Source organism: Cryptotermes secundus, unplaced genomic scaffold (genome assembly GCF_002891405.2).
Source record: "Cryptotermes secundus unplaced genomic scaffold, Csec_1.0 scaffold355, whole genome shotgun sequence".
NCBI lineage: Eukaryota > Metazoa > Arthropoda > Insecta > Blattodea > Kalotermitidae > Cryptotermes > Cryptotermes secundus.
Genome location: NW_019737088.1, coordinates 1795749 through 1820259, shown reverse-complemented (window position 1 = coordinate 1820259; position 24511 = coordinate 1795749). Strand labels below are relative to the sequence as shown.

Here is a 24511-nt window from a genome sequence, read left to right as displayed (position 1 = left end):
TTTTAAAAGTTTCTAGATGTTATTTAAGAAACCTTTATTGTCAATAGTTAAAATTTTTTAAACCACGTAGGTTCGTGCCCGTACTCCTATGGTCCTTCTTGTATGGGGCAGATTTTGTGCCGCCTGTCTATCTTGATGAGGAGGTTCTTGATGTTATCAAGGGTTTGTTCGTGGCTTGCTGTGTTGTTTTCACATAAAAAAAAATGACAGCTGCACAAAATCAGTATTCAGCTTTCAGTCTAATGGCAGCAACAGATGGATCACAGGGGCTAGATATGTCTGGTTTGGTATGGAGCTAGATCATAAATGTGCTAACATTTTATAACACTCCTGCTTTTTATTGATGAGGTCCCACGTTCAACCTTAGTGCAGAGACTGGTTATGCTGAGTAAGGTTTATTATGGTTTTCTGCAGCCCCTCCAGACAAATGCCAGGATAACATCTGAACGTAGGAAATGACCACATCCGTTCAAATCCACCGTTTATTAATTATCCTATTATTCAACACTAGATAGCCTGAGTTACTGACAGCACTATTAATAAACCATAAATAAACGTGCCACGTACAATGACCACATGGTCTGAGGCATGTACGATCTTCTGCACCACTTGAACGCTCTTCGATTCCCATCAAGGGCATGGATGTACGTATTTTTCCTGTGTTTGTGTTGTCGTGTGCTTTTGAACTGGTCAGTGCCTTGTCCAAGGAGTCCTACCAAATGTCTATAAACAAAATCCTGAAATTGGGAAAATGGAAGGTTTTGGCCAACATTGGCCTGTAGCACTACACAAGAAAAATAAATAAATAAGTATTCATCATTTTCAGTTTATGCCCTTGTCCTTTCTTGATATATAGTTGCTCCTCACTATATGTGAGTTTGAAAAATGCAGTTTCATCCTAATATACCTAGATAATTTATACCAATTTCAGTTAATAGCTCTCATTTTAATGCAGATTGTTTACTGTCCAATCAAAAGAGGCAGGAAAAAGGGGAATAGAGAATTGTATGGGTAATGACACATGGAGAAGGGGGCAATTTCAACCTCAATAACAATTCTTTTCTTTTCAGAAAACAGCTCTTGCATAAATTGATGAGTACCTGTACTCACAATATTTTTGTTATCTCCCAGTTATCTTCTCTTTATAAGATTCGTTGTCAATTCCAAGAAAATGTTTGTTTACTTTCAGCCTTCATTTGCCAACTCCTAATGCTAGTTATTGTATTACATAATCATTTGTAATGACTTTTGATCTTAACCTTAGAAAACATATACATTTAAAGGAAGACTGCATACAGACATATCCTTATTTTTATTTAAAATACTAGTATCCTGTTTTGAAATTATTCAGTGGTCTTTTAGTTTAATTTAATTTATTTTCTTCATCTAATTGTACAGTTTTTTGACTACCTTTTAACATTGGAATTTATTGTTTTGGTTTTTTATATTTTTTGTTCTTCATAATACATTTATTTTGTTAACAGGTCCCTGCTCACTGCACAGCACCAAAGATCAACTGGAATGTTGATGATGGAACAGAAGAATATTTATGGTTCTGCAGTTGGGGCATCCTCACCTGCCACCACTGGAACATATCCGCCAGTTGGCACTGTTCAGCCGACTGCACGTGGTCGCCCACTTGTTGTTCCATCAAGCAACAGTGCAAGAAGTGATGATACGATAGATACAGTGTCAGATAATACAGATGTTCTGAAGTTGTCTGAAACTGGTGGTAAAACTGCCGATATCTCTTTAGGTTTACATACACGGCCTGAAGTGGACGATACAGTGAACAAACCACTGGCCATGGTCTCTGCAAAGCCAGTCGTTAAGCCCCAGCAGAATGCAGTACCTTCCATCAAAGAACAGAAAATTCAAAGTGTTCTACCCTCTTCCTCACTTGATGATGTGGCGGCACCCAAGTTGCCTGTAAGCAAAAGTCAAGGAAATGTAGGAAAGGATCGAAGAAGTTCAGTGGAGGCGAACTCCCCGAATACTTCATCTACATCAAAATCGACAGCTGGAAGCAGTAAGCGGTAAGTTCTTAGATCTGGTTGTTCAGACCCAACATTTTTAATTGTCTTTATTCCTACATGACAAGTGGGAAATTATCTTTACTTAGGGGTGGGATGGAACAATTTTGAATGTTCTGTGAACTAGATATCCTTAATGGTAAAAAGATTTAAGACAGTGATAAGTAGCTCTCAGTTATTTGCTGCACTTTGAACATACTTTATATGTATACTAAAAGATTTAGCATTATTAATCGTTAATTGTTACAGTTGTTCAGTTCTTATGTATATAAATAAGCAAACAATTGTAGTTAAATGTTAACATTTAATTTAATCTGTATGCTGTATGTACTGTTTTCCAAAGAGTTCTTTTTCAACATTATGAAATGCAAAACGACACTTTCTGTCAGAATCTCACTTTCTTTTGTACATGATAAAGTAAAACTTCATAAAGGGCTATTTTATTATTAATGACCAAATATTTGGATCAGACAGATTGGATTTGTTGCTGACCATATTTTTTCCACAGTAGAGAGCAGTACAAGGACAGATAACTGGTCATCCAGGTATCTTATTTGTATCCTTTTATTTCCTCTTATGTCATTCAATTAAAGCAGGTTAGCTGACTGCATCATATGCAGTGTTTTCACCAGTACTGATTGAATTGTTGATTAAATGTATTTATAAAGTTAGTTTGGAATTCAAATGGGATTATGAAGTAAAGTGATAATCCAAATGGCAAAAATTGACCTAATTCAAATATATCAATTTGTGGTAAATCATCGCCTTCGCTATCACTTCCTCGTAGGGGCCAAGATTGAAATCTTCCCAGTGGTTTCCCCTTCTAAAAATAAGATATCCACCTTCAAACTAGGCATGAGAGCTAAGGCCAGGATGCCCAAAATTATGTTTTGAGGCAGAGGCCTCAACAAGTATGTGATCAGATAAAACTTTTTGCAGGAGTTCTCAGAAAGCAAAATCAATGAACTATGCATGTAAACCAAGTAACACTACCAGCTTCCCAAGTCTGGGAAGTCCAGCGCAGATGGTCGAAGCACCTGTCTTTCATCCATCAGAGAAAGAGTTCCAGGATCCACTAGAATACATTGACAGGATTCGACCTGTGGCTGAAAAGTTTGGGTTGTGTCGTGTTGTGCCACCACCTAATTTTAAGGTAGGTATACAGCATTCCATACTGAGTTGGCAAGATACTCACCTCTCTCTTGCTTCCAGTTACATTATCCATTGTTGAGATGTTAGTTTGCTGTTGTTACATGTTACTTTTCATCTTTAATTCCAAGCAGTTAACCCACTTATCAAAAAGGAATATGTAGAGAGCTGTTGACAATCAGCTTATTTGTTTCATTAAATAATTTCAGTCCATAAGCTTGACAGTTATAATTTCTTTCCATTGTCCTGCAAATATGTATTCCTCATTCTTTTTTTTTGTTCATGTTTCATTATCAGTTGTTGCTGTTTTACCTCATTTGTTTAGTACATCTAATTCTGTAAGACAATATACTGTAACATGTACGAGTAGTACCATTGCTATGCAGTGATTGTGAGAAGGAACATGCATTGCTTGGTAACGGCTCAGTAAACCCTTTCCCACAGAAACGAGACACGCACAACAATACAGTTACAATGAAGAAGAATGGTGTTTTTGATGTGGTCAGTGCCGAGGAGTTATCTTGAAGACAATTAAGTTGGCCAGTTCAGTTTTCAGTTGAAAGTCAGTCTGTTAAGAGAAGACTAGAGGTTGGTGTGAAATGGCTGTCAGCCTGAGACCCACTTAGTTGAGTGCTGGAATTTCAGTGGAGTTCTATGGGAGGCTGTGAAGAAAAGAGTTAGTTGGAAGAATGCACCTATGAAAAGAAGACTTATATGTGATATATGGAATTTGTAATTCAGTGAGTCTATTATGAATGAATGAATGTATAAGGGGTGGGCCTTCTCAGCCCTTGCACTGCGACCTACTGTGATCTCTTGTGCTTCCCCTTTTGATTATCCCCTCAGCAATCCTGCGCTTTGAATGACGTGCAGCGTTTTGTATGTGGGGGTGTCGAAATAGTCACTTGGTTCCATAAAGTATTGACCCAAGTGACATAATCTTAAATAAGCTAAGGCCTCACATTCACACAGGATATGTGTGGCTGTTTCATTTTCTTCTTGACACCTCTCACAAGTGGGACTATCACTTAGTCCCAGTTTGAAGAGGTGTCCTTTAAGGTGACAGTGTCCTGTAAGTAGTCCCACCACCCATCATAGCTGGTTCCTGTTTAACTTCAACAGTTCTTCGCTCTTTTAGCAGAGGGTACTTGTATGAGTCCCTTTGCGTACCTGAGTCCAGTCAAGGATCCCCAGTATTTCTTGTGCTTCATATATGTCCAGTCCCTGATTACCTTTCTGTGACTCCTGTAGAGATGTCACAGGCTGGTTCAGGTCCTATGCACAGATGTTCAGCTCCAATCTTAGCTAATCGAAGACTAATATGGTTCCTGTGTTAAATCCATTGTCAGGAAACTGCTAGTGGAGACTGTAACATACTGAGGACACTAGTCTGTATGTGTAGCAGTGATCTGTAAAGTGTAGTTCTGAATGGTATGTACAAGTTGTCAATAAATCCAGTATTCAATCCATACCCCATCTATAGTCACGCCTCTAAATACGTGACAATGTAAACGATGTAAGATTTGAGGTTTTCACGGCGGTGACTATGAAGAAAGCAGTCTTCTGGGATTTGGCACCATGTATATGTGGTGTTAACTGACGTTTCGGAGGAACGTATCGCCTCCATCTTCAGGGTAGAAGGAAAAATATAAGAAATCCACAAGTGAAGAGACCGTGAGAACCGGTAAGAGCAGACGGTCTCCTCACTTGCGGATTTCTTATATTTTTCCTTCTACCCTAAAGATGGAGACGATATGTTCCTCCGAAACATCGGTTAACACCACATATACGTACACGGTGCCAAATCCCAGAAGACTGCTTTCTTCAATGTAAATGATGTCTTCATGATTAAAATAAGAAAGGCATAAGCAGGAATTCTTGTTGATATACATTTGTCACATCTACTTCTGAAAAGCTGAAACCAAATGTTACAATATAGTGATTAATGCTTGTGTTTTACTCAAGAGAGATTGACCCCATAGTTCAATAGAAATCCCATAGATGGACCTTGTACTCATAATTTCACAGAGTATTGGNGGAAAGACTGGTGTTTTTAAATTTTTAACAAGCAGTGTAACAGTTGCGTGAGTGATACACACCTGATGATGGCCATTTAGGGCCGAAACATGTAGTGTGGAGGAGGAAAAAGAAGTAAAAACTACAATAAAATTGTTGCACTTAAGACGGTATTTGTCCATATATATTGTGTGAGTGTAACAGGATGCTGAAATATAATATTATAAGATTGAGAGCACCTGAAGACATAAGTAAATCAAGATTCACTTTATCCATTCCTTTATGATCAATGATATGAGCTAAGAATCCTCATTCAGTAAAGTGCCTGGATGACAGGTTTATTTCCAAGTGATTTTGTATCATGGAAGGTAGTTTAGGAGCCATGAACACAGCAACTGATTGATTACAAAACCAGGATTAAGGTGTCACTACTCAGTTTTATTTTCTGTATCTCACTACGTGTTTCAATCTGCAGAGATCAGAGATCATCATCTCTACCACCACCTCCAGACTGGCTCTGGATCTCATCCACCCTTTTATGTACTGAGGTTAAGAATGCATGGAGCCTTACCTCCACCCCCCATACATTTTCATGGTGTGGTGCATAAGCACTAAAAAAAATTATTTCCAATAATGAAACATGAAATTTGAGATATGTATAACTGTCATTTTACTTTGCAGCATTGTGAGAACCTTCGAATATTGTGTCTTGCAGAATGCATGTGACATAGATCTTCTGTTCTTGCAAGAAGTTGAAAGTCTATTTTGAAACATATTCTTTTAGAATTACAGTCTTGGCTGAGCTATGCTGCTTTATGGTCAGGTTATAATTTTGGTAAGATGTGTGTTGATTGTATTGCATTTTATTTCTAAGCCAGACCAACCAGAACCATTGATCATATATTGGCCCAGTAAATTAAATGCGTCTTTTCTGGTTTGAAATATTCCATCAGACTACATGGTATCATAACCCACAGCATGAATGTTCATCATTGTTAAGACCTCAAACCTCATGTTCCATTTCCAGTATATCTTGTTATGATTTCAGCCTGAATGTAAAGTGAGCGATGACATGCGCTTCCTAGCATACAACCAGTATGTTCATAAGATGCTGCACCGTTGGGGACCAAATGTTAAGGAAATGATGGCTATTAAGAAGTATTTAGCTACACAGAGTATATCATTCAGCCATCCTCCTTGGGTAAGATACATTCGGAATACAAGTAATTGTAAAAATATTACATAATCTTACCATTACTGTTTGTCATTCTAATGACTGGAACAGTACAGACATTATAAATGGGCAGAAATGTGCAAAGACAAAGGAGAAACACTGGGAAATAAATTGAATGAGAATAAAATTTAGAAAAGCCATATTTAAAAATCAGTTTTACTAAAAATGTAATCCAAGAAGATAGAGACTTAAAAAATATGAAGTGTAATATCAGATTGTGAGGGAAGTTAAAATATTTCATTATTTTGATACTACAGTTTTATAAAGTGGAAAATTTTGGAAAGAAATTACAGAGAGAATCTGCAGAGCTACTTATTTTTACCAGAAAATTAAAGATATCCTTTGGAATAAAGAATTGTCAGAAAAGATTAAAGGTATATTTTATGAAATGTGTTACATATTTTGACATACGGAGCAGAAATGTGGACATGGGCTGAAAATGATATAAGCAGATTACCAGCTGTAGAGATGAAGTTCAGTGTAGTTCTAAGAAATGATTACAACATGAGATAAAATCTAAAGCCAGTACTAGGCAAATTGTGAAACTAGGAGCTCTACGAGAACACTTGTTCAGATGAAGGATAGAGTGTTTAAGGGTATGTGTTGTGCATGGATGACAGTAGGATTTCTTCAGTAGTAATGAAAATGAAGATGTAGAATAAACAACTGTGAGGGAGGCAAGGGCAGAGTGAGGGATGATATACAATTGAGAGAAGAAAAAGAGTAACCACAAATACAAGAGAAGTGCTTGTGGGAGGAAAAAGGAAAAATTGAGAAGGCTTTATTAGAAATGACCCATCCGGGTGAAAACTTCAGTGAGGATAATTGTCCATGATCTAAGTAGACCGTCTTACAGTGCATACATTTATTCAACTTACTCTTCTTCTTACAGTGCATACATTTATTGTTATGATTGTTATGATTAAAAGGTTAAATTTGTTTGTGTTTCTGTTTATCTATTTATGTGTAAGCTTTTAGGACCTGCAGGGCACACTATTGTGAGCCAAATTATGGAGTGTTACATGTGGATAGAGACTATTTCCTGTTATATACACACCCCAAAAGTAAAATAACCGGATTGATTCTGTAAAAGTTTTCATTTTATCACCAAATATTGGTGTTTGTGGTCATTTTGACTAGTCACTCATCCCATTGTTCCCAGTGTGCCTGTAAAAACTACTGGAAACAGTTTTCTGAAAGTCCTTAGAGCATTGTTTGGTATTTGAATTGAATTGAATTTATTTACATTCTATAAATCCTAAGCAGGTTAGTACCTTTGGATACAGAACAAGTCAAAAGGTTACATAAGTACAGGCAATTTTAGCTTAAAAATTAATATAACTTAATTTTACATCATTCTCTATTTACATTGAAGTATTCATCTAAAGAGTAGAAGGAATGAGCATGTAGATAATTCTTTAACTCTGATTTAAACTTTTTAGTATCATTGCCCAAGTTTTTAATACTTTGTGGCAGATTGTTGAACACTTTTATGCCAGTAAAGTAGACTCCTTTTTGATATACTGATAAAGTTGATGAGGGTAGGTGGAAGTTATATTTTTGTCTAGTATTCATGTTATAGACATCAGAATTTAATTTGAATTTATCTTTGTTGTAAACAACAAATAGGAGAAGCGATAATATGTATTGCGATTGAAGCGGTAGAATTTTTAATTTCTTAAATAATTCTCTACATGAATCTCTACTTCTACATCCTGTAATGATTCTTATTATATTCTTTCTTTAGTAGACTGAAAATGAGACCCATCCATTGTAATTTTCTGTATAGTTGTGGTCTATTTTATATCTGTCAAGAACTAAATTAAGTATGAGATTTCAAATCTGACATGGCACAAATTAGGTTTCCTGTTCTCCCATTAGTGTAAGAATCACAGAAGCACGATATGCCTTCTCACCATACTTTATCTAGGAGATCTGTCTTTTTTACATGAAGTAGAGAGTTCCTCAAGTTATTAATCTCTAAACCAGTTTAGAAATCCACTAGTTCATAGTATTACAGTGTGCTTCAGACAGGTATCTGGAGAGGACACAGGGCTTCAGAAACACATCTCAAATCTACTGGTCACAAACTAAATCCACTTATCCACAGTCCTGCAGTATGCTTTATACAAGTATTTGTGTGGGAAAAAGGCCTCCATAAATACAACGTAAATCTCTTAGCCTCTTAATAAAATGTTCTCATCCTTAGCCCTAAAAATGCTTCATTCAAATTTTTCATAGCATATATTTAAAAATTAACCCTTAAATATTAATTATTAAGGTCTGTGGACAAAATTGTTTACTTTCTACCCCTTATCCAATAATAAATCATAGTAAGACATCTGTTTAGTACATTTGTAATGCATTTAAAAATTGACAGGAAAGAAATTTGCTGTAATGTCAGTTAATGTTCATGGTAAGCGGATTCGAGCATCCTGGTTGTGTTACGGTACACTGCAGTATATATAAGTGTTTCAGGGTAGTTGTCACAATATTCTTGGGTATGGAAGTGTTAAAATGGGGATGCTTATTTGATGCTTTAGAGAATAATGCTTTATCAGAACTCCCATACATAATTTTATCTCTTCCTTCCTACTGTATATGGTTTTGGCACTCTGCTATTTCATGTATTTGCCATCTGTTTTTATGCAGATTGGAGGCATGGAAGTTGACTTGCCACGACTGTACAAAATAGTTCAGAATTTTGGTGGTTTGAAGGAGGTAATTGAGAAGAAGAAATGGCATCGAGTTGCAGATGGAATGAAGATCCCAAAATCTGCACAAGATAGAGTGACAAAGTTAGATGATATATATTGCAAATATTTATTGCCATATGACACGCTATCACCAGGTGAGGAATTGTTAAGCAAAGGAGATGGAAATGTAGGATGTGATAGATAATAATGATAGAAATATTTGTATAAAAATTTGTGGATAGTATTTATCAGGCATTTGATTTTCTATTCAGTTGTACCCATGATGTTTCAGATTAAATGTATTGAGGACATTTTTTTGTTGTTGCATTTTAGTGTTGTAGTTATTTTTAAGTAATTTTGAAGTAACGAGTAGCCATGGTGTTGATAAGAAAGAGCTTAACAATTAGTTAGAAAGTGAAAATTATGTAGGAGGTAGGATAGAATCCAACTGTGCTGTGAAATAAAATCGTAAAGTGTTTCATGGTGCCTCAAGCATCATTAAATAATATAATTATATGGAAAACTTCATTTCTTTAAGAGGGAAATGGGGTGCATTCTGAGAAATGAAGAAACTTGTATTTTATTAAGTGATCAAGGTTCAGTGTCTTTTCCAAAACCCCCCATTTAAGGTACAAAAGAAAAAGCTTGTCCCACAAACAGACCTTAAATCAGGGTTTCACTGTAAACTGTGGCCAAATAATCAGGAATTGACTGGACATTAGAATGATGTTAAATGGTTTAGAGTCTCACTTAATTCAAGAAGATGGAAAGAAGTAAATATTCATAATGAAATTGGGAGAAAAGTTAAGAAAGTGCTTGTTTTATCAGTTAAAATGGTTTCTTCTAATATATTTTCTATATCACTAACAACTGTACATAATTTTACCAGTTGTTACATATGATTCTGAAAAATAATCTGTTAAGATTATTATATAAGGAAGAAATTTGTCCGTTAGTAATTGTCAGGTAGTGAATTGAGAGATACACTGGATACACTGGACATATATTTCACATGGAGGAGATAAATTCATACAGAAGTCTGATGACTGAAACCTCTTTTAAAGTGACCACTTGTAAGGCCAAGGGTGTGGTGGAAGGATAATTCTAAGATGGATCTTAGGGAAATAAGTGTGTAAATTGAAGTGGCTTAGAATCATGTCTGGTGGTGGACGTTGGTATCAGTAGTAACAGACTTTTATTAGGTGCCATTAGTAGAGCATCAGTTAGAAATTTGTTTTATATCTTTCATTATGGCTGAAGAATTTAATTAATTGTTCTTATTCTTTGTTATCATTTCCACTATTGCATGTGTCTATGTGATGTAATGCTTCTTTGCTTTAGATGAAAGACAGAAACTGCTTGATGAAGTGGAACAAGAGTGGACTGAGAGAGAGAAGCGAGCAACAACATCAATCAGTCCAGGTGGTAGCGATATGCCTGAGGAAGAATGTGAAGGTGACACGTCAGATGAAAGCGAGGAATGCATTGTAAAGGTAATTTCTTTAACAGGTCATTCAGATTTACCATGGAATGTGGTATATAAACCACAAGGAAAACTAGTTAATCAGATAATTCTTCAGTTAGAATTGTATTTCTTTGTGATTATATCTCCTGCAAGATAGATTCATATGTTATCTTTTTCATTTCTGATTACCTAAATGAGGTTCATGTGTCTGTCATCAGTGATGGTTTTACTGCTCCTTATAGAATAAAATATTTATTAGAAATACCATCTGAGGCCAGGATTAAGGATGCAAGAAGCTATACATTCACTCCCCCATCCACCATCCTGGCATGGTGAGTAATTAAACATAGGGATAACTTCATCTTTAACTTTACCTGTACTGTCAACAGCTACTATATTCGTGTTATATTATGCACTGTAAATGGTTACTGACAGTGAGATCATAACTCCCAAAGCAGTAAATGTTAAGATATAATGTTAATGTAGATGTTCCTATCTAATTACAATCTGATATCATGCTGCCATGGTGGGTTTTATGATAAATGGCACACTGTATAACTCCCCTCATTTGATTTGACCATCTTGGCCTTTGTTCTCCCAGTGTTTGTTTATTTATCTTAATATTTGTTGCTCACAAAGGAATCCCATTGTCATCCATATGTAGCATTGATTTTTCCAGGTGGATAGGTCATCCTGTGATCTGTCTGTGTCCACCATTTTTCTACTCCATAATATATAGGCTGTACATAAATATATGTTACAACACTCTGTGGTAGATTGAGATCAATCTGATCATATTTTGTTAATACACCCATGTCTGGAAACACTTAGTTTACATGCTAGGGCCTCTGAAATGTGAAAGAGGACACTCTTACCTCTTATCTCTGCTGCTTACTGGGGACAGTTACCTAACGTTTATCCAAGAGACTTTACCCGAGCTGCTGGAAGTGGTGCCTTTGGATGTCCATCGTGAAATGTGGTTCCAGCATGATGGTGCCCCGGCACACTGCACTAATGTCGTCCATGAGTGTTTGGATGAAACTTTTGACAACAAATGGATTGGATGTGGAGACCCAATAACCTGGCCCCCTTGTTCGTCTGACTTGACTCAGCTGCATTTCTTCTTTTGGGGTACATGCAGAGCCTGGTGTACGAGACTCCATTCGAGACACAACATGATCTTGTGGCAAGAATTGCAGTAGCAGCTGGAACCATCCAGGAAATTCCAGGACTCTCTAAAAAAATTCAGCATAATGTGGCCAGGCAGTGCAGAACATGCAGCGAAGTCAGTGGCTGCCATTTTGAGCAACTTTTATAATATAAAACAATGATAACATCCCATAAAACTTTTGCATCCTTTCAGAAACTTTTGTGGCCCTTAGTGCCAAAAAGAAGCGTTTCCAGACACAGGTGTATCAAAAAAATATGATCAGATTGAAACCATTTATTTACCACATCATTGTAACATATATTTATTTACACTCTGTATATTGTCCATTCTCTTCCCTTTGTGTTCTTGGTCTCCCCACTGTTCAGTTATTCAGAGTCTTCATTCCTGAAGTGCTCAGAGGAATCTTAGTGCCATTCATACATTACTTGTATTCATACCGCTATATCCTTAATTTCTCTAACCTTCAATTAATATTCTGGTTTCACATTGTATCAAATAAAAATAGAGGGTTAGGTTATTATCACACAAACAGATGTTTTTATTATTCCACTCATAGCATGTTTTGGCTCAGGTAGGCCATCATTGGGTGATTCTTGAGGAGCACACAAATGGTGATGGAATACATATAAAAACTACAATGCTAACATTAGTTTTTATATGTATTCCATCATCATTTGTATATTCATCAAGAATCACCTGATGATGGTGTGTATGGGCCAAAACATGCTCTCATTGGAATAATAAAAACATTTGGTTGCGTGGCTGTAGCCCCTCTGTTTTTATTCACAAACACCACAAGATCCTGTACTATTTGTACAGAACTATTAGGCTTATTTTTGACTCTATCCATCATCTGGTAGATACAAGACAAAAAACCATAATGTTTCAGAGACTGGATCTGTCTCTGAAACGTTGTGGTTTTTTGTCTTATACAGGGTGTCACAGGAGGAATGGACCAAACTTCGGGAGGGTGTTCCTTATGTTAAAATATGCCGATATAACCCAAAACACCTATGTCCAAAGTTGAACGGTTACGGAGATAATGGCCGAGAAAAGTGTGGTCTTCTAGCGGGTCCACGCACTATACCTGTCAGCTGTGGCTGTTATCTGTTTGTCCTGGAGTGCTGTGAGTCACACTAGCCTCAATCTCATGCGCTACCTACAGAGCCTACAGATTATGTTGCGGCGGGGTCGTGAATGGTTAGTAAATTATGTGTAGTTGTGCGGTGTTGCTGAAATGCCTTTTGTGTTTTCACATGTTGAATATTGTGATATGCATTTTGTGTATGGATTTTGCGGTGGCAATGGACGTGCTGCTGTTGAAGAGTACCAAAGGCGTTTTCCTGATCGAAGGATTCCATCTCAACGTGTATTTACGCGAATTCACCAGGCATTGCGTGAGACTGGTTCTCTTCCAAGTGTTTCTGTGCAGTCGGAAAGGGAGGATGTACAAATGAGAAACACACGAGAGAACGTTCTTGAGATGGTTGAGAGAAGTCCGCGTCTGTCCACTCATAGAATGGCCTCTCGCAACGGCCTATCACGTATGCAGGTGTGGCATACTTTACATGATGAAGAGCTGTATCCTTACCATGATCAAAGGGTACAACATCTGGAACCAGGCGACCATGCTCAGCGTATGGATTTCTGCCACTGGATAAAAGCTCATCCCGAACTGTTAAGCGTCATTTTATTCAGTGATGAGGTGTCGTTTACCCAGGATGGTGTAAATAATATAATGAAATATTCATACGTGGTCCCATAATAATCCACATGAGATAATGGAAACGAAATTCCAAAAGAGATTTTCCGTGAATGTACATTTACAGTTATGTTGTCGGCTTATAGCGCAGCCATATTACGTCATCGCTCGCCAGTCATGTGTCATGTATAGTGCTTGGAAACCCTAAGGACAATTATGACATGGCGAGAGAGTATTTTGTACTTCAATTTTATGGCTTCATGTCACTCACAAGTTAGTTTGATGTTACGTACATTATTAACGTTACAGAATCCACATATTCCTGCCAGTTTTAATATGTATTTTGAAATCAACAAGTGTGTAACACCGGTCAAAGTTTGACACTTCTCTGGCCATTATCTCCGTAACCGTTCAACTTTGGATATAGGTGTTTTGGGTTATATCGGCATGCTTTAACATAAGGAACACCCTCCTGAAGTTTGGTCCTTTCCTCCTGGCACACCCTATATATACCAGATGATGGATAGAGTCCAAAATAAGCCTAATAGTTCTGTACAGCATACACCATCGTCAGAATCCTTTCAAGTCTATTACTACTTGTGTTTCTTAATATTTCATAGTAACTTCATCTCTACTGCTTGAAATCAGTTTTAACATCTCTCTTAGTTCACAACTAGATTTCTTTTATTTTATATGGCCTCTTGTTAGTGTCATTGCTCCTAACTTATGACTATTTAGCCATTTTATTCTACAAGCTGTGTTTTTATGGTTATAAGTTGATCTTAATTTGAAACAACCTTCTTGTTTCAACACTCAGGGACGCAATATGCCCTTAAACGCATTCTACCGTATTGCGCGGAACACAATGAGCATGTGGTTCCGTCAGGCTGAACCACCAGCATCTGATGTTGAGCAGGAATTCTGGCGACATGTGACTTTACGGCAGAGTCATGTTTGTGTTCACACTGGTTCCATCGATTCCAGTGGCTGGGGATATGGTTTCCCATGCTCTAAAAACAGCCCATTTGCACGTCATCCATGGAATCTTAAGGTTCTAACCAATAATAGTGGTTCAATTCTGCGATCTATTGGACCTATAATGGGTGAGTTCACATTAAGTTTGTGGTTCTGAATGTTTGTGTCAGTGTTTTAGTATTGTCATGCAGTACTTTCTTTGGACATTGTTTGTTGTCTGGATGAAAATATAATTATCACAAAAATATCTGTTTCGGCATATGCATTTTGGCATCAAGTGCTATAGTTAATGCAGTTAGTTCAACTAAAACCAAGAGAAATAATAAATCTTTTAAACTCACCAGAACATCTCTTAAAATTCCAAATTTAATTTGTTGATAATTTTAATTCTATAACATTTCAAGGTTACAGAAATTGCTAGAAATTTAAAAAAGGGATACTTTTACTTTTGATTATAATGCCATTCTATAAAAATTATACCATGTATTGAAAACATTTTCTCTCTTTACTATTTTACAGACCTTCACAATTTTATGTTCTATAACACTCCTAAACAGATTTCCCCATATCAACAGAATTTTTAAAAATAAAGCATATGAATTTATTATTTTTATGTTCAGATCCTTTGTCCATTTTGTCCTTTCACTCTCCTTTAAAGCTCATGAAGACTAGTTGCATCCAGTCATTAATTTCTTTTACCATATGTTGATTCTGTTATGTCATTTATTCGCTTCCACTGTATATTGTTTCTAATGGTTACCATCATGTGTATGTATGTGTGTATTGCAGGTGTTACTGTTCCCACACTCCATGTTGGAATGCTGTTCACTACGTGTTGTTGGTATAGAGATCCACATGGTCTGCCATGGGTGGAATACCTTCATACTGGAGCAAATAAAATTTGGTAAAACCTCTACTGGTATTTATTGTACAACAGTATACTCCAGGAAAACAAATGAATGTCACAGTTAAATGGTCAGCCGTCCTGGTTTGTATTAGGGAGGCCATAGGTTTGAGTTTCAGTTCTGAGATAAGCTGTCCTGACTGAAGATTTAATGGTTTAGTTGTTGTAAAAACAAAAAAAAATCAGGAAACGTGTTTAGAATTGAATACACTGTAACAAAATTAATATTATTTCTTCTTAGATAAGTGCAGTATGTGGAATTTAAACTGAAATTAAAATTAAAATTTTATGAGTTATAAATTTTCAAAACCTTTCTTTGTGTATGTGCACACAATATAGTGAAGCACATTTTAAAGTGATGCAGTGAAGCCCATTAGGTAGCGCTGGATTGGAACACTAACTGTTTTCAGAACTATGGTTGTGCTAATGTGACCATTGTCTATGTATCTTGATATTGTCCTGCTGTACATGTGTGTTTCCAGGTTTTGTAATCACAGAACAATAGTCATACAAGTGCAAGAGCTTTTAAGAAGTCTGTATGATTGTAGCAGGTGCTAGAAGTAATAACATCATACTGAACCTCTTGTTTTGCTTATATTTTCACAGCTTTTACACTTTTTGCAAATAACTTGGAATTCTAGTAGTTTTGTGTATTATGGCAGCTGACCCAAATGTAAGTTTGTATGGTAAGCAGAAGGCGTTCTGTTCTTCAGTCCTGACTGTTTATTAAGTGAATAAAATTGTGCAAAACTGTGTATCAGAGGAAAGTGACATAGAACACTCAAAATTGTGAGTCATATTCAGTTACCAACAGAGAGCTGGAAGTTCATACACATTAAATTGGTGATACTGATGTTGTAAAATGTTCATCTAAATGAAAGGAGGTTTCCAACGAAAATCCATTGCTTTCTGAGCTAATATGGACTAATAACAGTACTTTGTTTCTGACAATACACAAGCTTGATGCCTTAAGCTGAGATGTGAACATGATATACTTACTCAAGCTTGTTAAGTTGATGGGAGAATGATAGGACAGTTAATGAACATGGAGGAGTTGGTACAAGCAGAAATGGCAGGAAAAACTGAAATACTGGGAGCAAACCTGCCACTTTGTCCACCACAAATCGCATATAACATGACCTTGGTTCAAACCCAGGCTGCCATGATGAGAAGCCAGTGACCAAGCACCTGAGTGGTGAAACAGCCCAAACATACTAACGGAAAACTGGAATGAAGTGCGCTGTTTCAAGATGATGCTTACTGAACATTTTGTGTGTGTTTTCACTACAGAGACCAGTGGGTACACACGTCAGGTGATTTCCAATTATTATAAAGATGAATCATCTTACAGTCTCGAAAGGTGAACACATACAACCAGACATGAAATGTGTGCTTTCATTGCTTTGCTGATGTTGAGGGCTAGAAATGCACAACTTTCTGAAAGAAAACTGGCTGAAAGATGTAATACTTGACTCCAAATTGTCTTGGGAATTATGGCAAGATAGTTTCCTTTAAATTCTTAGAATGCTTGCTTTTTTTATCGTGAACAAGTAGGAGACCAACTTCAGAAAGACATATCATTTTCAGCAAGTTCCTGGCTATTTCAGGACTCCTTAATTCCTTTTCAATGTCTCTATATTGGTGAAAGCTTTTCAAGGAAAGGCCAAACTTTAAATTGTACATAAAAACAAAAAAGGCACACATTTGGAGTAAAGCTTTACCTTTTGTGTAATTGAAACTGGATATGTATCGAACTTTTGTGTTAACACAGGGAAAGACACTAACACTGAATTGATTCCTGATACAGGGCTACCACGATCAGTATGGTGACCTCACTGATTACACCACATTTGAACAAAGGTCACTCAGTTTATACTGATAACTGGCATGCCATTTCTGCATTATCTCTTGTTTCTTCACAAAAGGAAGAATAATTCCTGTGTTACAGTACAGGGCAACAGAAAAGGTATGCCTCCTTATGACCATAAAGTGCTGTGACAGGATGTAAGAATGCTTTACACCCTTCATTCAGATGAAATTGTGAATACTGGAAAGTGCAATTGAGAAGCAAAATAACTGATTCTGAACCCAAATATATTGTGGGTTATAGCAATAAAGTGGCTGCAGTAGACTGGACTGATATGCTTCTCAGCTATGTTCATAGTGCTGCTGAGTGCATGCGCACAATGTGAAAAAGTATGCCTCTTCCAGATTTTCAAATGGACGTTTTCAGATGGCTTCTGGAAGTCCATAAAGAAAGAAGAATCTTGTCCAGGAGTTGAAAGTGGATATTTGGAAAGTTCCTGAATGGCTGACAGACCATCACTTTCCAGATTATGTGCCTAGCATTCCTTTGCTAATTGAACACATTGAAGGAGAGCTGCATGTGTATGTCTTCTGTCATAAACCCTATGAAGAGGAAAAAGATCCAGTGTATTTGCAGTGGATGTTATGTTGTACTCTTTGTGGTTTGCTGCTTCAAATAGTTTTACACACACATATAAGTTTTAAAAGACAAAACAAAGAAATTTACATAGTATGAATGGTGCTCTTTTTATTGCTTTTTCCACAGTTTAATGTTCAGATCCACTGCTCTCCAAGGAAGCCTTAAATGGTGGTTTCACAGTGTGTATGGTGATGGCCCCTCTTCTTCTTCTTCTTCTATGGCGCAACAGCCCGATGTCAGGCCTTGGCCTCCCTTATCAAGCCCCTCCATTCCTCTCTATCCTGCGCTGCTCTCTTCCAGTTCCTTACGCCCATTAACTTCTTTGCATCTTCTTCCACCGCATCAATCCATCTAGTTCTTGGTTTCCCCGCATGTCTCCTACCACCTATTGCACTGTATAATATTTTCTTTTGGATACGCTCCTTATCCATTCTCTGTATATGCCCAGCCCATCGCAATCTTTTAAGCTTTATCGTCACTGAGATCTCTGGCTCCTTATATAATTTGTATAACTCTTTATCATATCTTATTCTCCATATCCCATTCTCTTTTACTGGTCCATAAATTCGTCTTATGATTTTCCTCTCAAAAGAATTGATGACTGATTCCTCTTTCTTGTTTAGCGTCCAACCCTCACATCCATAATAAACACCAGTCTTATCATTGTTTTATATATTTTTGTTTTAATCGCTCGGTGTATATCCTTTGATCTAAAAACTGATAGTAACGAGAAATATGCATTATTTGCTAGTTTTATTCTTCTTCTTATTTCATGATTTTCCTCTCCATCTTTATGGAATTTCGATCCTAAATATATGAAGTCTTCAACTATTTCTATCCCGTCCCCTTCCATGTTAATTTCTCCAGTTTGCCTTGGATTCCTTCTAGATTGTATCAGCATTTTAGTTTTATTTACATTCACCTCTAAGCCAGTTGTTTTTGCTATGGTTTTTATTTCTTTATATGTCTCCTTCGTTGCTCCTAGGGATCTCGATACTATAATAATATCATCCACATACGCCGTTATTTGCGTTTGTTTATACGCTATTGTGTTCCTTGTGTCTACATTACATTTCCTCACTATATATTCCAATACCAAATTAAATAATGATGGTGCCAAACTATCTCCATGTTTTAATCCTTGATTTGTCTTAAAGCAATCCGTTAACTGGTTCTGGATTTTAACTTGATTGATTGTTTCTGTCATGGTTAAGTTAATTATTCTACTTAGTTTTGTTGGAATACCAAAAGTGGACATAATCATCCTTAATTTCTTCCTTATTATTGTATCATATGCTTGTTTCAAATCTATGAAGCATGGATAAATATCTATATTAAATTCCCAGCATTTCTCCATTATTTGTCTCAGGCTGAATAAATTGTCTATTGTTGACCTATTGGGTCGAAATCCTAATTGATATTCCCCTATTATTTTTTCTATAAATGGATCCTTGTTAAAATTTTATATGCTGTTGGTAGTAATGAAGTACCTCTATAGTTACTACATGTTAATTCATCCCCTTTTTTAAATATGGGACATATAATGCTCTTTCCCCAATCTTCTGGTATCTTTTCTTCTTCCCACACTTTATTTATAATTCTGTGGAGTGCTATCATTCCTTCTTGTCCTCCTGCCTTCTTTAATTCTGCTGGTATGTTGGTGCTTTATTTAGTTTTTGTTCCTTTAATGCTTCTTCCACTTCTTTCTATGTTGGAGGCTCTATTATCTCCTCCTCTTCCCCTTCTCCATCATCTGTATTTTCTTCTTCATTGTCCTCGTTATCTTCCATATTCTGATTTTGATTTAATAATTGTTCAAAATATTCTTTCCATGTATTCATAATCTCTGTTTTATTATTTATTAGAAGCCCTTTTTTGTCTCGGATAAATTCTGTTTTTGGTTTGAAACCTTCTTTCATATATTTGATTTGACCAAAGGCATTTTTTGTTTTGTTATTTTTGAAGTCTTCTTCCAGTTGCAGTAATTGCTCATTTAGAAAGGCCCGTTTCTTTTTCCTGCAAATCTTGTCTGCTTTCCTTCTTGCTTCTTTATACGCCTCATTCCTTTCTCTTGTTGGTCTTTCCATATATTCCATATACAGTCAACTCTCGATTATCTGGGATAATGGTGGGCATGGAAATCATGACTAATCGAAAACCCAGTTAAGACAAATGTTATTAAAAGTAGTACTGTAATACTGTACCTTCATAATACTATAGGCCTACCTGTATTTAAATTTACTCAACCTCATTTTTATGTCATCTCATGGCCTATTTAATACTTTTTTTACATTATACTGAAGTGTAAATTAGGTATTTCAATCACAGTGTTCAACAACATCCAACACTTTTTACGAATAGTCACACTTAACACTTAAAAAAATTAATATTGCCGTTTGCTTTTTTGCGGCATTTTCCTTTTTACGGATATCCGTACGAAGCCTACGTAATATTAGCTTGTCACTTAATAAACTGTTCTCTTCACTCTCAAGATAGTCTATTGAGGATTCCAAATGATTAAGAGCAGCACTGTCCACCTCTTCCTCATTCTCACTTTCTTCCCGCTCTTCTGGCTGCAACCCCACTGAACTTACGGTTTCGTCACTGCTTAACATTTCAAAGCCCGCCTCACATGAGTTTCTGTTGAATACTTAACACAACACACTTCCTTTTACACCCTGACATTTTGCTAACGCACTTGAAGATCGATACAAAGAGACCAATTTGGGTGGTGTATCTGTCCTTGAAACTTTCCACAAATCCTTGCATTTTTCACCCCTACCCTAGAACATTGTGTTAGCATAACAGGGCCAAAGAATGCAGAGCTCGGTTCACACTAGTGTGAAGATAGTGTTACAATTCACCATGTGAAACAAAAGTGAATGAATATTAAACAACATATAAGCCTCAAAAAAGCCTCAGTAGCCCCGGTTAAGCCGCAAAATTGGTTAATCCGCCCCCGGATAATCGAGAGTTGACTGTATTTCTTATTCTTGAGGTTTATACTCTCCCTACATTCCTTGTCGAACCATTCTCTATTATACTGTTTCTCTTGATATCCCAGAGTCTTCTGAGCTTCTGTAATTATTGCAGTTTTAAAATCTACCCATATCCCTTCTACCGTTACTTCTTTATTTGCTCTATTGTCATTAATTTCTTTAATTTTATTTTGAAATGCTTCTCTCTTATCACTCTCCGTAATTTTGTCAATATTAAATTTCTTACATTTCTCATACGAGGGGGGAACCAAAAATAACCGGAAACGACCTGTTGCGCGCGCATGCTTTGTAGTTACGAGTTGTGCTGCTAGGTGTTGTTAGCTGGGGGTCTCCCGCGACTGTTAGTGAACTGGCATCAGTCTGAGTTAAGTGGTTTGTCTGTGGTGCTCTGTTGTGTGCATTCCTGTTTCAACCCTTTGGCGATTAGTGAGATGGCCGACCAGAAGGAACAAAGAGTGTGCGTGAAATTTTGCTTTCTGTTAGGGAAAACTGCACTTCACTCTTCAAGTCGCGGCAACCATTCATGCGGTTTTCTCTTTGGTCATCTCCGAGCAAGCGAGGAACAAATTTTGCAGACACCCGTCTCATGTGCAAACCTTCGGTTAAAATTCGCTGGACCGTGCTCCATGAGATGTTCGTTTCCTCAGAAAGTTGGTCAATGGTCTTTCGACGATCTTCATCAATTTCACGCACACTCTTTGTTCCTTCTGGTCGGCCATCTCACTAATCGCCAAAGGGTTGAAACAGGAACGCACACAACAGAGCACCACAGACAAACCACTTAACTCAGACTGACGCCAGCTCACTAACAGTCGCGGGAGACCCCCAGCTAACACCACCTAGCAGCACAACTCGTAACTACAAAGCATGCGCGCGCAACAGGTCATTTCCGGTTATTTTTGGGTCCCCCTTCGTACTGCTTAGATCTTTGACAAGTTATTTTACATCTATATTTAACCTGTACTATGTAATGATCACCATCACAGTTGGCTCCTCTTAATGTTCTTATGTCCAGGATATTCATCGTAAATCGCTTCTCTATGGGGACATGATCTATTTGATTGAAGGTTACCCCATCCGGTGTCGCCCATGTCCTTTTATGTATATTTTTGTGCGGGAAGTATGTAGAGCTGATAATCAAGTTCTTACTTTCTGCAAAATCTACTAATTTTATTCCATTATGGTTGGTTGTATCATGTAAACTTTCTGACCCAATTACTCCTCTGTGTTCCTTCTCTTTACCTATTTTGGCATTAAGATCCCCTAAAATAACCTTTATGTCATTACTTGGTATTGAATCATATGTCTCTTCCATTTGTTGATAGAAATAGTCTTTGACCTCCTCCTCTTTTTCTTCTGTAGGTGCATGCACGTTCATCAACGTCATATTGAAAAATTTCATTCTAATTCTCAAAGTGCAAATTCTTTCACTTATTGGTTTAAAGTCTATTATTGCGCTTTTAAATTCTCATTCTATTACAAAGGCTACACCAAATTGCTTATTGCCTTCTGCTTTACCACTGTAGCACACAGTATGTTTCTTTAAGTCCATGATTCCTTTACGCAGCCATCTCATTTCCTGTATGGCTGTGATTTTCATATTGTACTTATCTATCTGTTCTAGTACCGATTTCATGGCACCCGGTTTATTGAGGGTTTTCACATTCCATGTACGTAGAGAGTAGTCCATATTCTTTGCCAAAAGTCGTCTTCCATTCTGTTGAGGTTTCCAAGGCTTGATTCCAGGTTTCAAGACATTTATATTTTTTTTTGCGGTGAGAGGTCGTCAGCCTCTCGCCCAACCCCCAACCTGGAGGGCCAGGGTATCTCTTTTAGTCTGGCTCATCACCTTCAACCTGTCCGGCATGGGTGGCCCTACCAGTAGCTATGCTACCGCCGGCATAGCTCTCAGGGTCGTTTGACCATGCAAGCCCCTCCACTACGTCAAAGTAGAGACACCATCAGGGGGGATGGCCCCTCTAGTGCTGAATTATTTCTTGCCCAAATAGATTCTTCTGTGGATGTCAGTTTTGTTTATTCATAATTTATAAGGCCTTCACTTATTGCAGGTATGGTATTCCTGATGAATACAGTTCAGTATTCAGATCATCTTTAACAAAACTTGTGCCCAGGTACTGCAGAAACAAGACAATATGGCTTCCATCTGACACAGCAATGGTTCCTCCACCCCTGTTGGTGAAGCATGGTGTTTCATTGTGTCACACAGTACAGGAACCAGGCCAGTTTATTCTGGTGTTTCCACGTGCATTTACATCCAGTATTTGCACAGGTTATCTTGTGTCTGAGAGTGTCTACTATGCACAGCCTAGCTGGCTCAACACAGCAGAGCAAGTGTTCAGGGTAAGCATTGTGTTAGAACAAATACTGGTGTGCTTTCTGGGTTTCATAAGAGAAGTGAGAGTTCTTATCCTGTTCATCCTACCCATTTCCAGAATGTTACAGGTTGAGAGGGGCATGCGGTAGCATAGTTGGTTGAGGCATTAAGCTACAAACCAGAAGGTCGTTGAATCAAATCCCAATGAGGTGGATTTTTTCAATTTACATAATCCTTCCAGCTGCAATATGGCCCTGGGGTTGACTCAGCCTCTAACAGAAATGAGTACCAGGAATATTCCTGGGGGTAAAAGGGCATCTGGCGTGTAAGGCTGATAACCTCACCGCTATCTGTGAGCTGATTGTCTAGAAAATGTGGGAGCCTCGACCTCTCACAACCTTATGGGCCTCTATGGCCTGTTACAGGGATACCTGTATCTTTTTACCTTATAGGTTTAGATAGTTATAAGACAATTTTTCAACGATTTTATGCTTGACATCTTAGAGTAATGACAATATATGTTTTGTCTTTTCTCCTCATATGTTCCATGATATGTGTTACTTGTTTCAGGATATTCAGAACAGCTGTGAACCTTCCATGTTCTCTTTGGAGAGACTACTGTTCAGCATTTCAACAGATGGCAGAACAAATGTAGAAGTTTTGAAACAGGTATGCAGTAATCCAGTGTTTCTCAGTATTTCCCTGTGGCAACACACTAAAATGTAATTCAGTATCTTGTAGTACAAGAAGTTATGTATTTATGTATATGCATGCACAGTGGAATCACCATTAAGTGTTCTTCAGTTTAAGCTAATCTCTGATTTGAAATTCAGTTCCAGTAATCCCAAACCAGTAATCTCAATTTTATTAATTTTTTTCATTTAAGATTATCCTCACATCTGTGTTCATGTCCCCTGTTCATAAGAGAAATTCAGTCTGTATCAGCCATGTGTCAGATGTATTTCTTGGTACATTGCTTGGTCCACTTGGCAAATGTTGCATTTCTTTGATGGTAATGCCATTACCTCCCAGTTAAGACATGTCTGTCACAGCTGTAAAAGTGGGGCATTTAAAATTCCATGTTCCCTTACAATAAAATATTACCCCCAGAATGAAAATTAGCCAGGAGGTTTGAAACACCCTGTTCCTAGATAATAAACATTAATCACACTACAGATGTCAGACTGCATAGAAATTATATTTCATTTTTATTTCATTCTATATTCACATCAGAAAATATTTCAAATTAAAGGTGCATATCTCAGCAGGGTTAGATTTTATGTCATGAACCAATATTTTGTAAAGTGTATCATTTAAAAAAAAAAGTTGTCGAAGTTTGATTTGAGCCTTAATGTAAACTACATAACAATGTAAGAGCTGTGTGTT

General features: G+C 37.1%; 1 protein-coding gene across 1 annotated transcript in view; it reads left to right on the top strand.

Annotated features, from left to right (window-relative positions):
* LOC117282757 overlaps positions 1-24511 on the top strand; it is a 61567-nt gene that overhangs the window by 28085 nt on the left and 8971 nt on the right. The window contains exons 11-19 of the mRNA XM_033753674.1: positions 1485-2036; positions 2973-3186; positions 6247-6399; positions 9085-9283; positions 10470-10621; positions 14284-14569; positions 15231-15345; positions 22860-23151; positions 23696-23794. Coding sequence (XP_033609565.1) covers positions 1485-2036; positions 2973-3186; positions 6247-6399; positions 9085-9283; positions 10470-10621; positions 14284-14569; positions 15231-15345; positions 22860-23151; positions 23696-23794 — 2062 coding nt within the window. The remainder of the gene's footprint in view (positions 1-1484; positions 2037-2972; positions 3187-6246; positions 6400-9084; positions 9284-10469; positions 10622-14283; positions 14570-15230; positions 15346-22859; positions 23152-23695; positions 23795-24511) is intronic.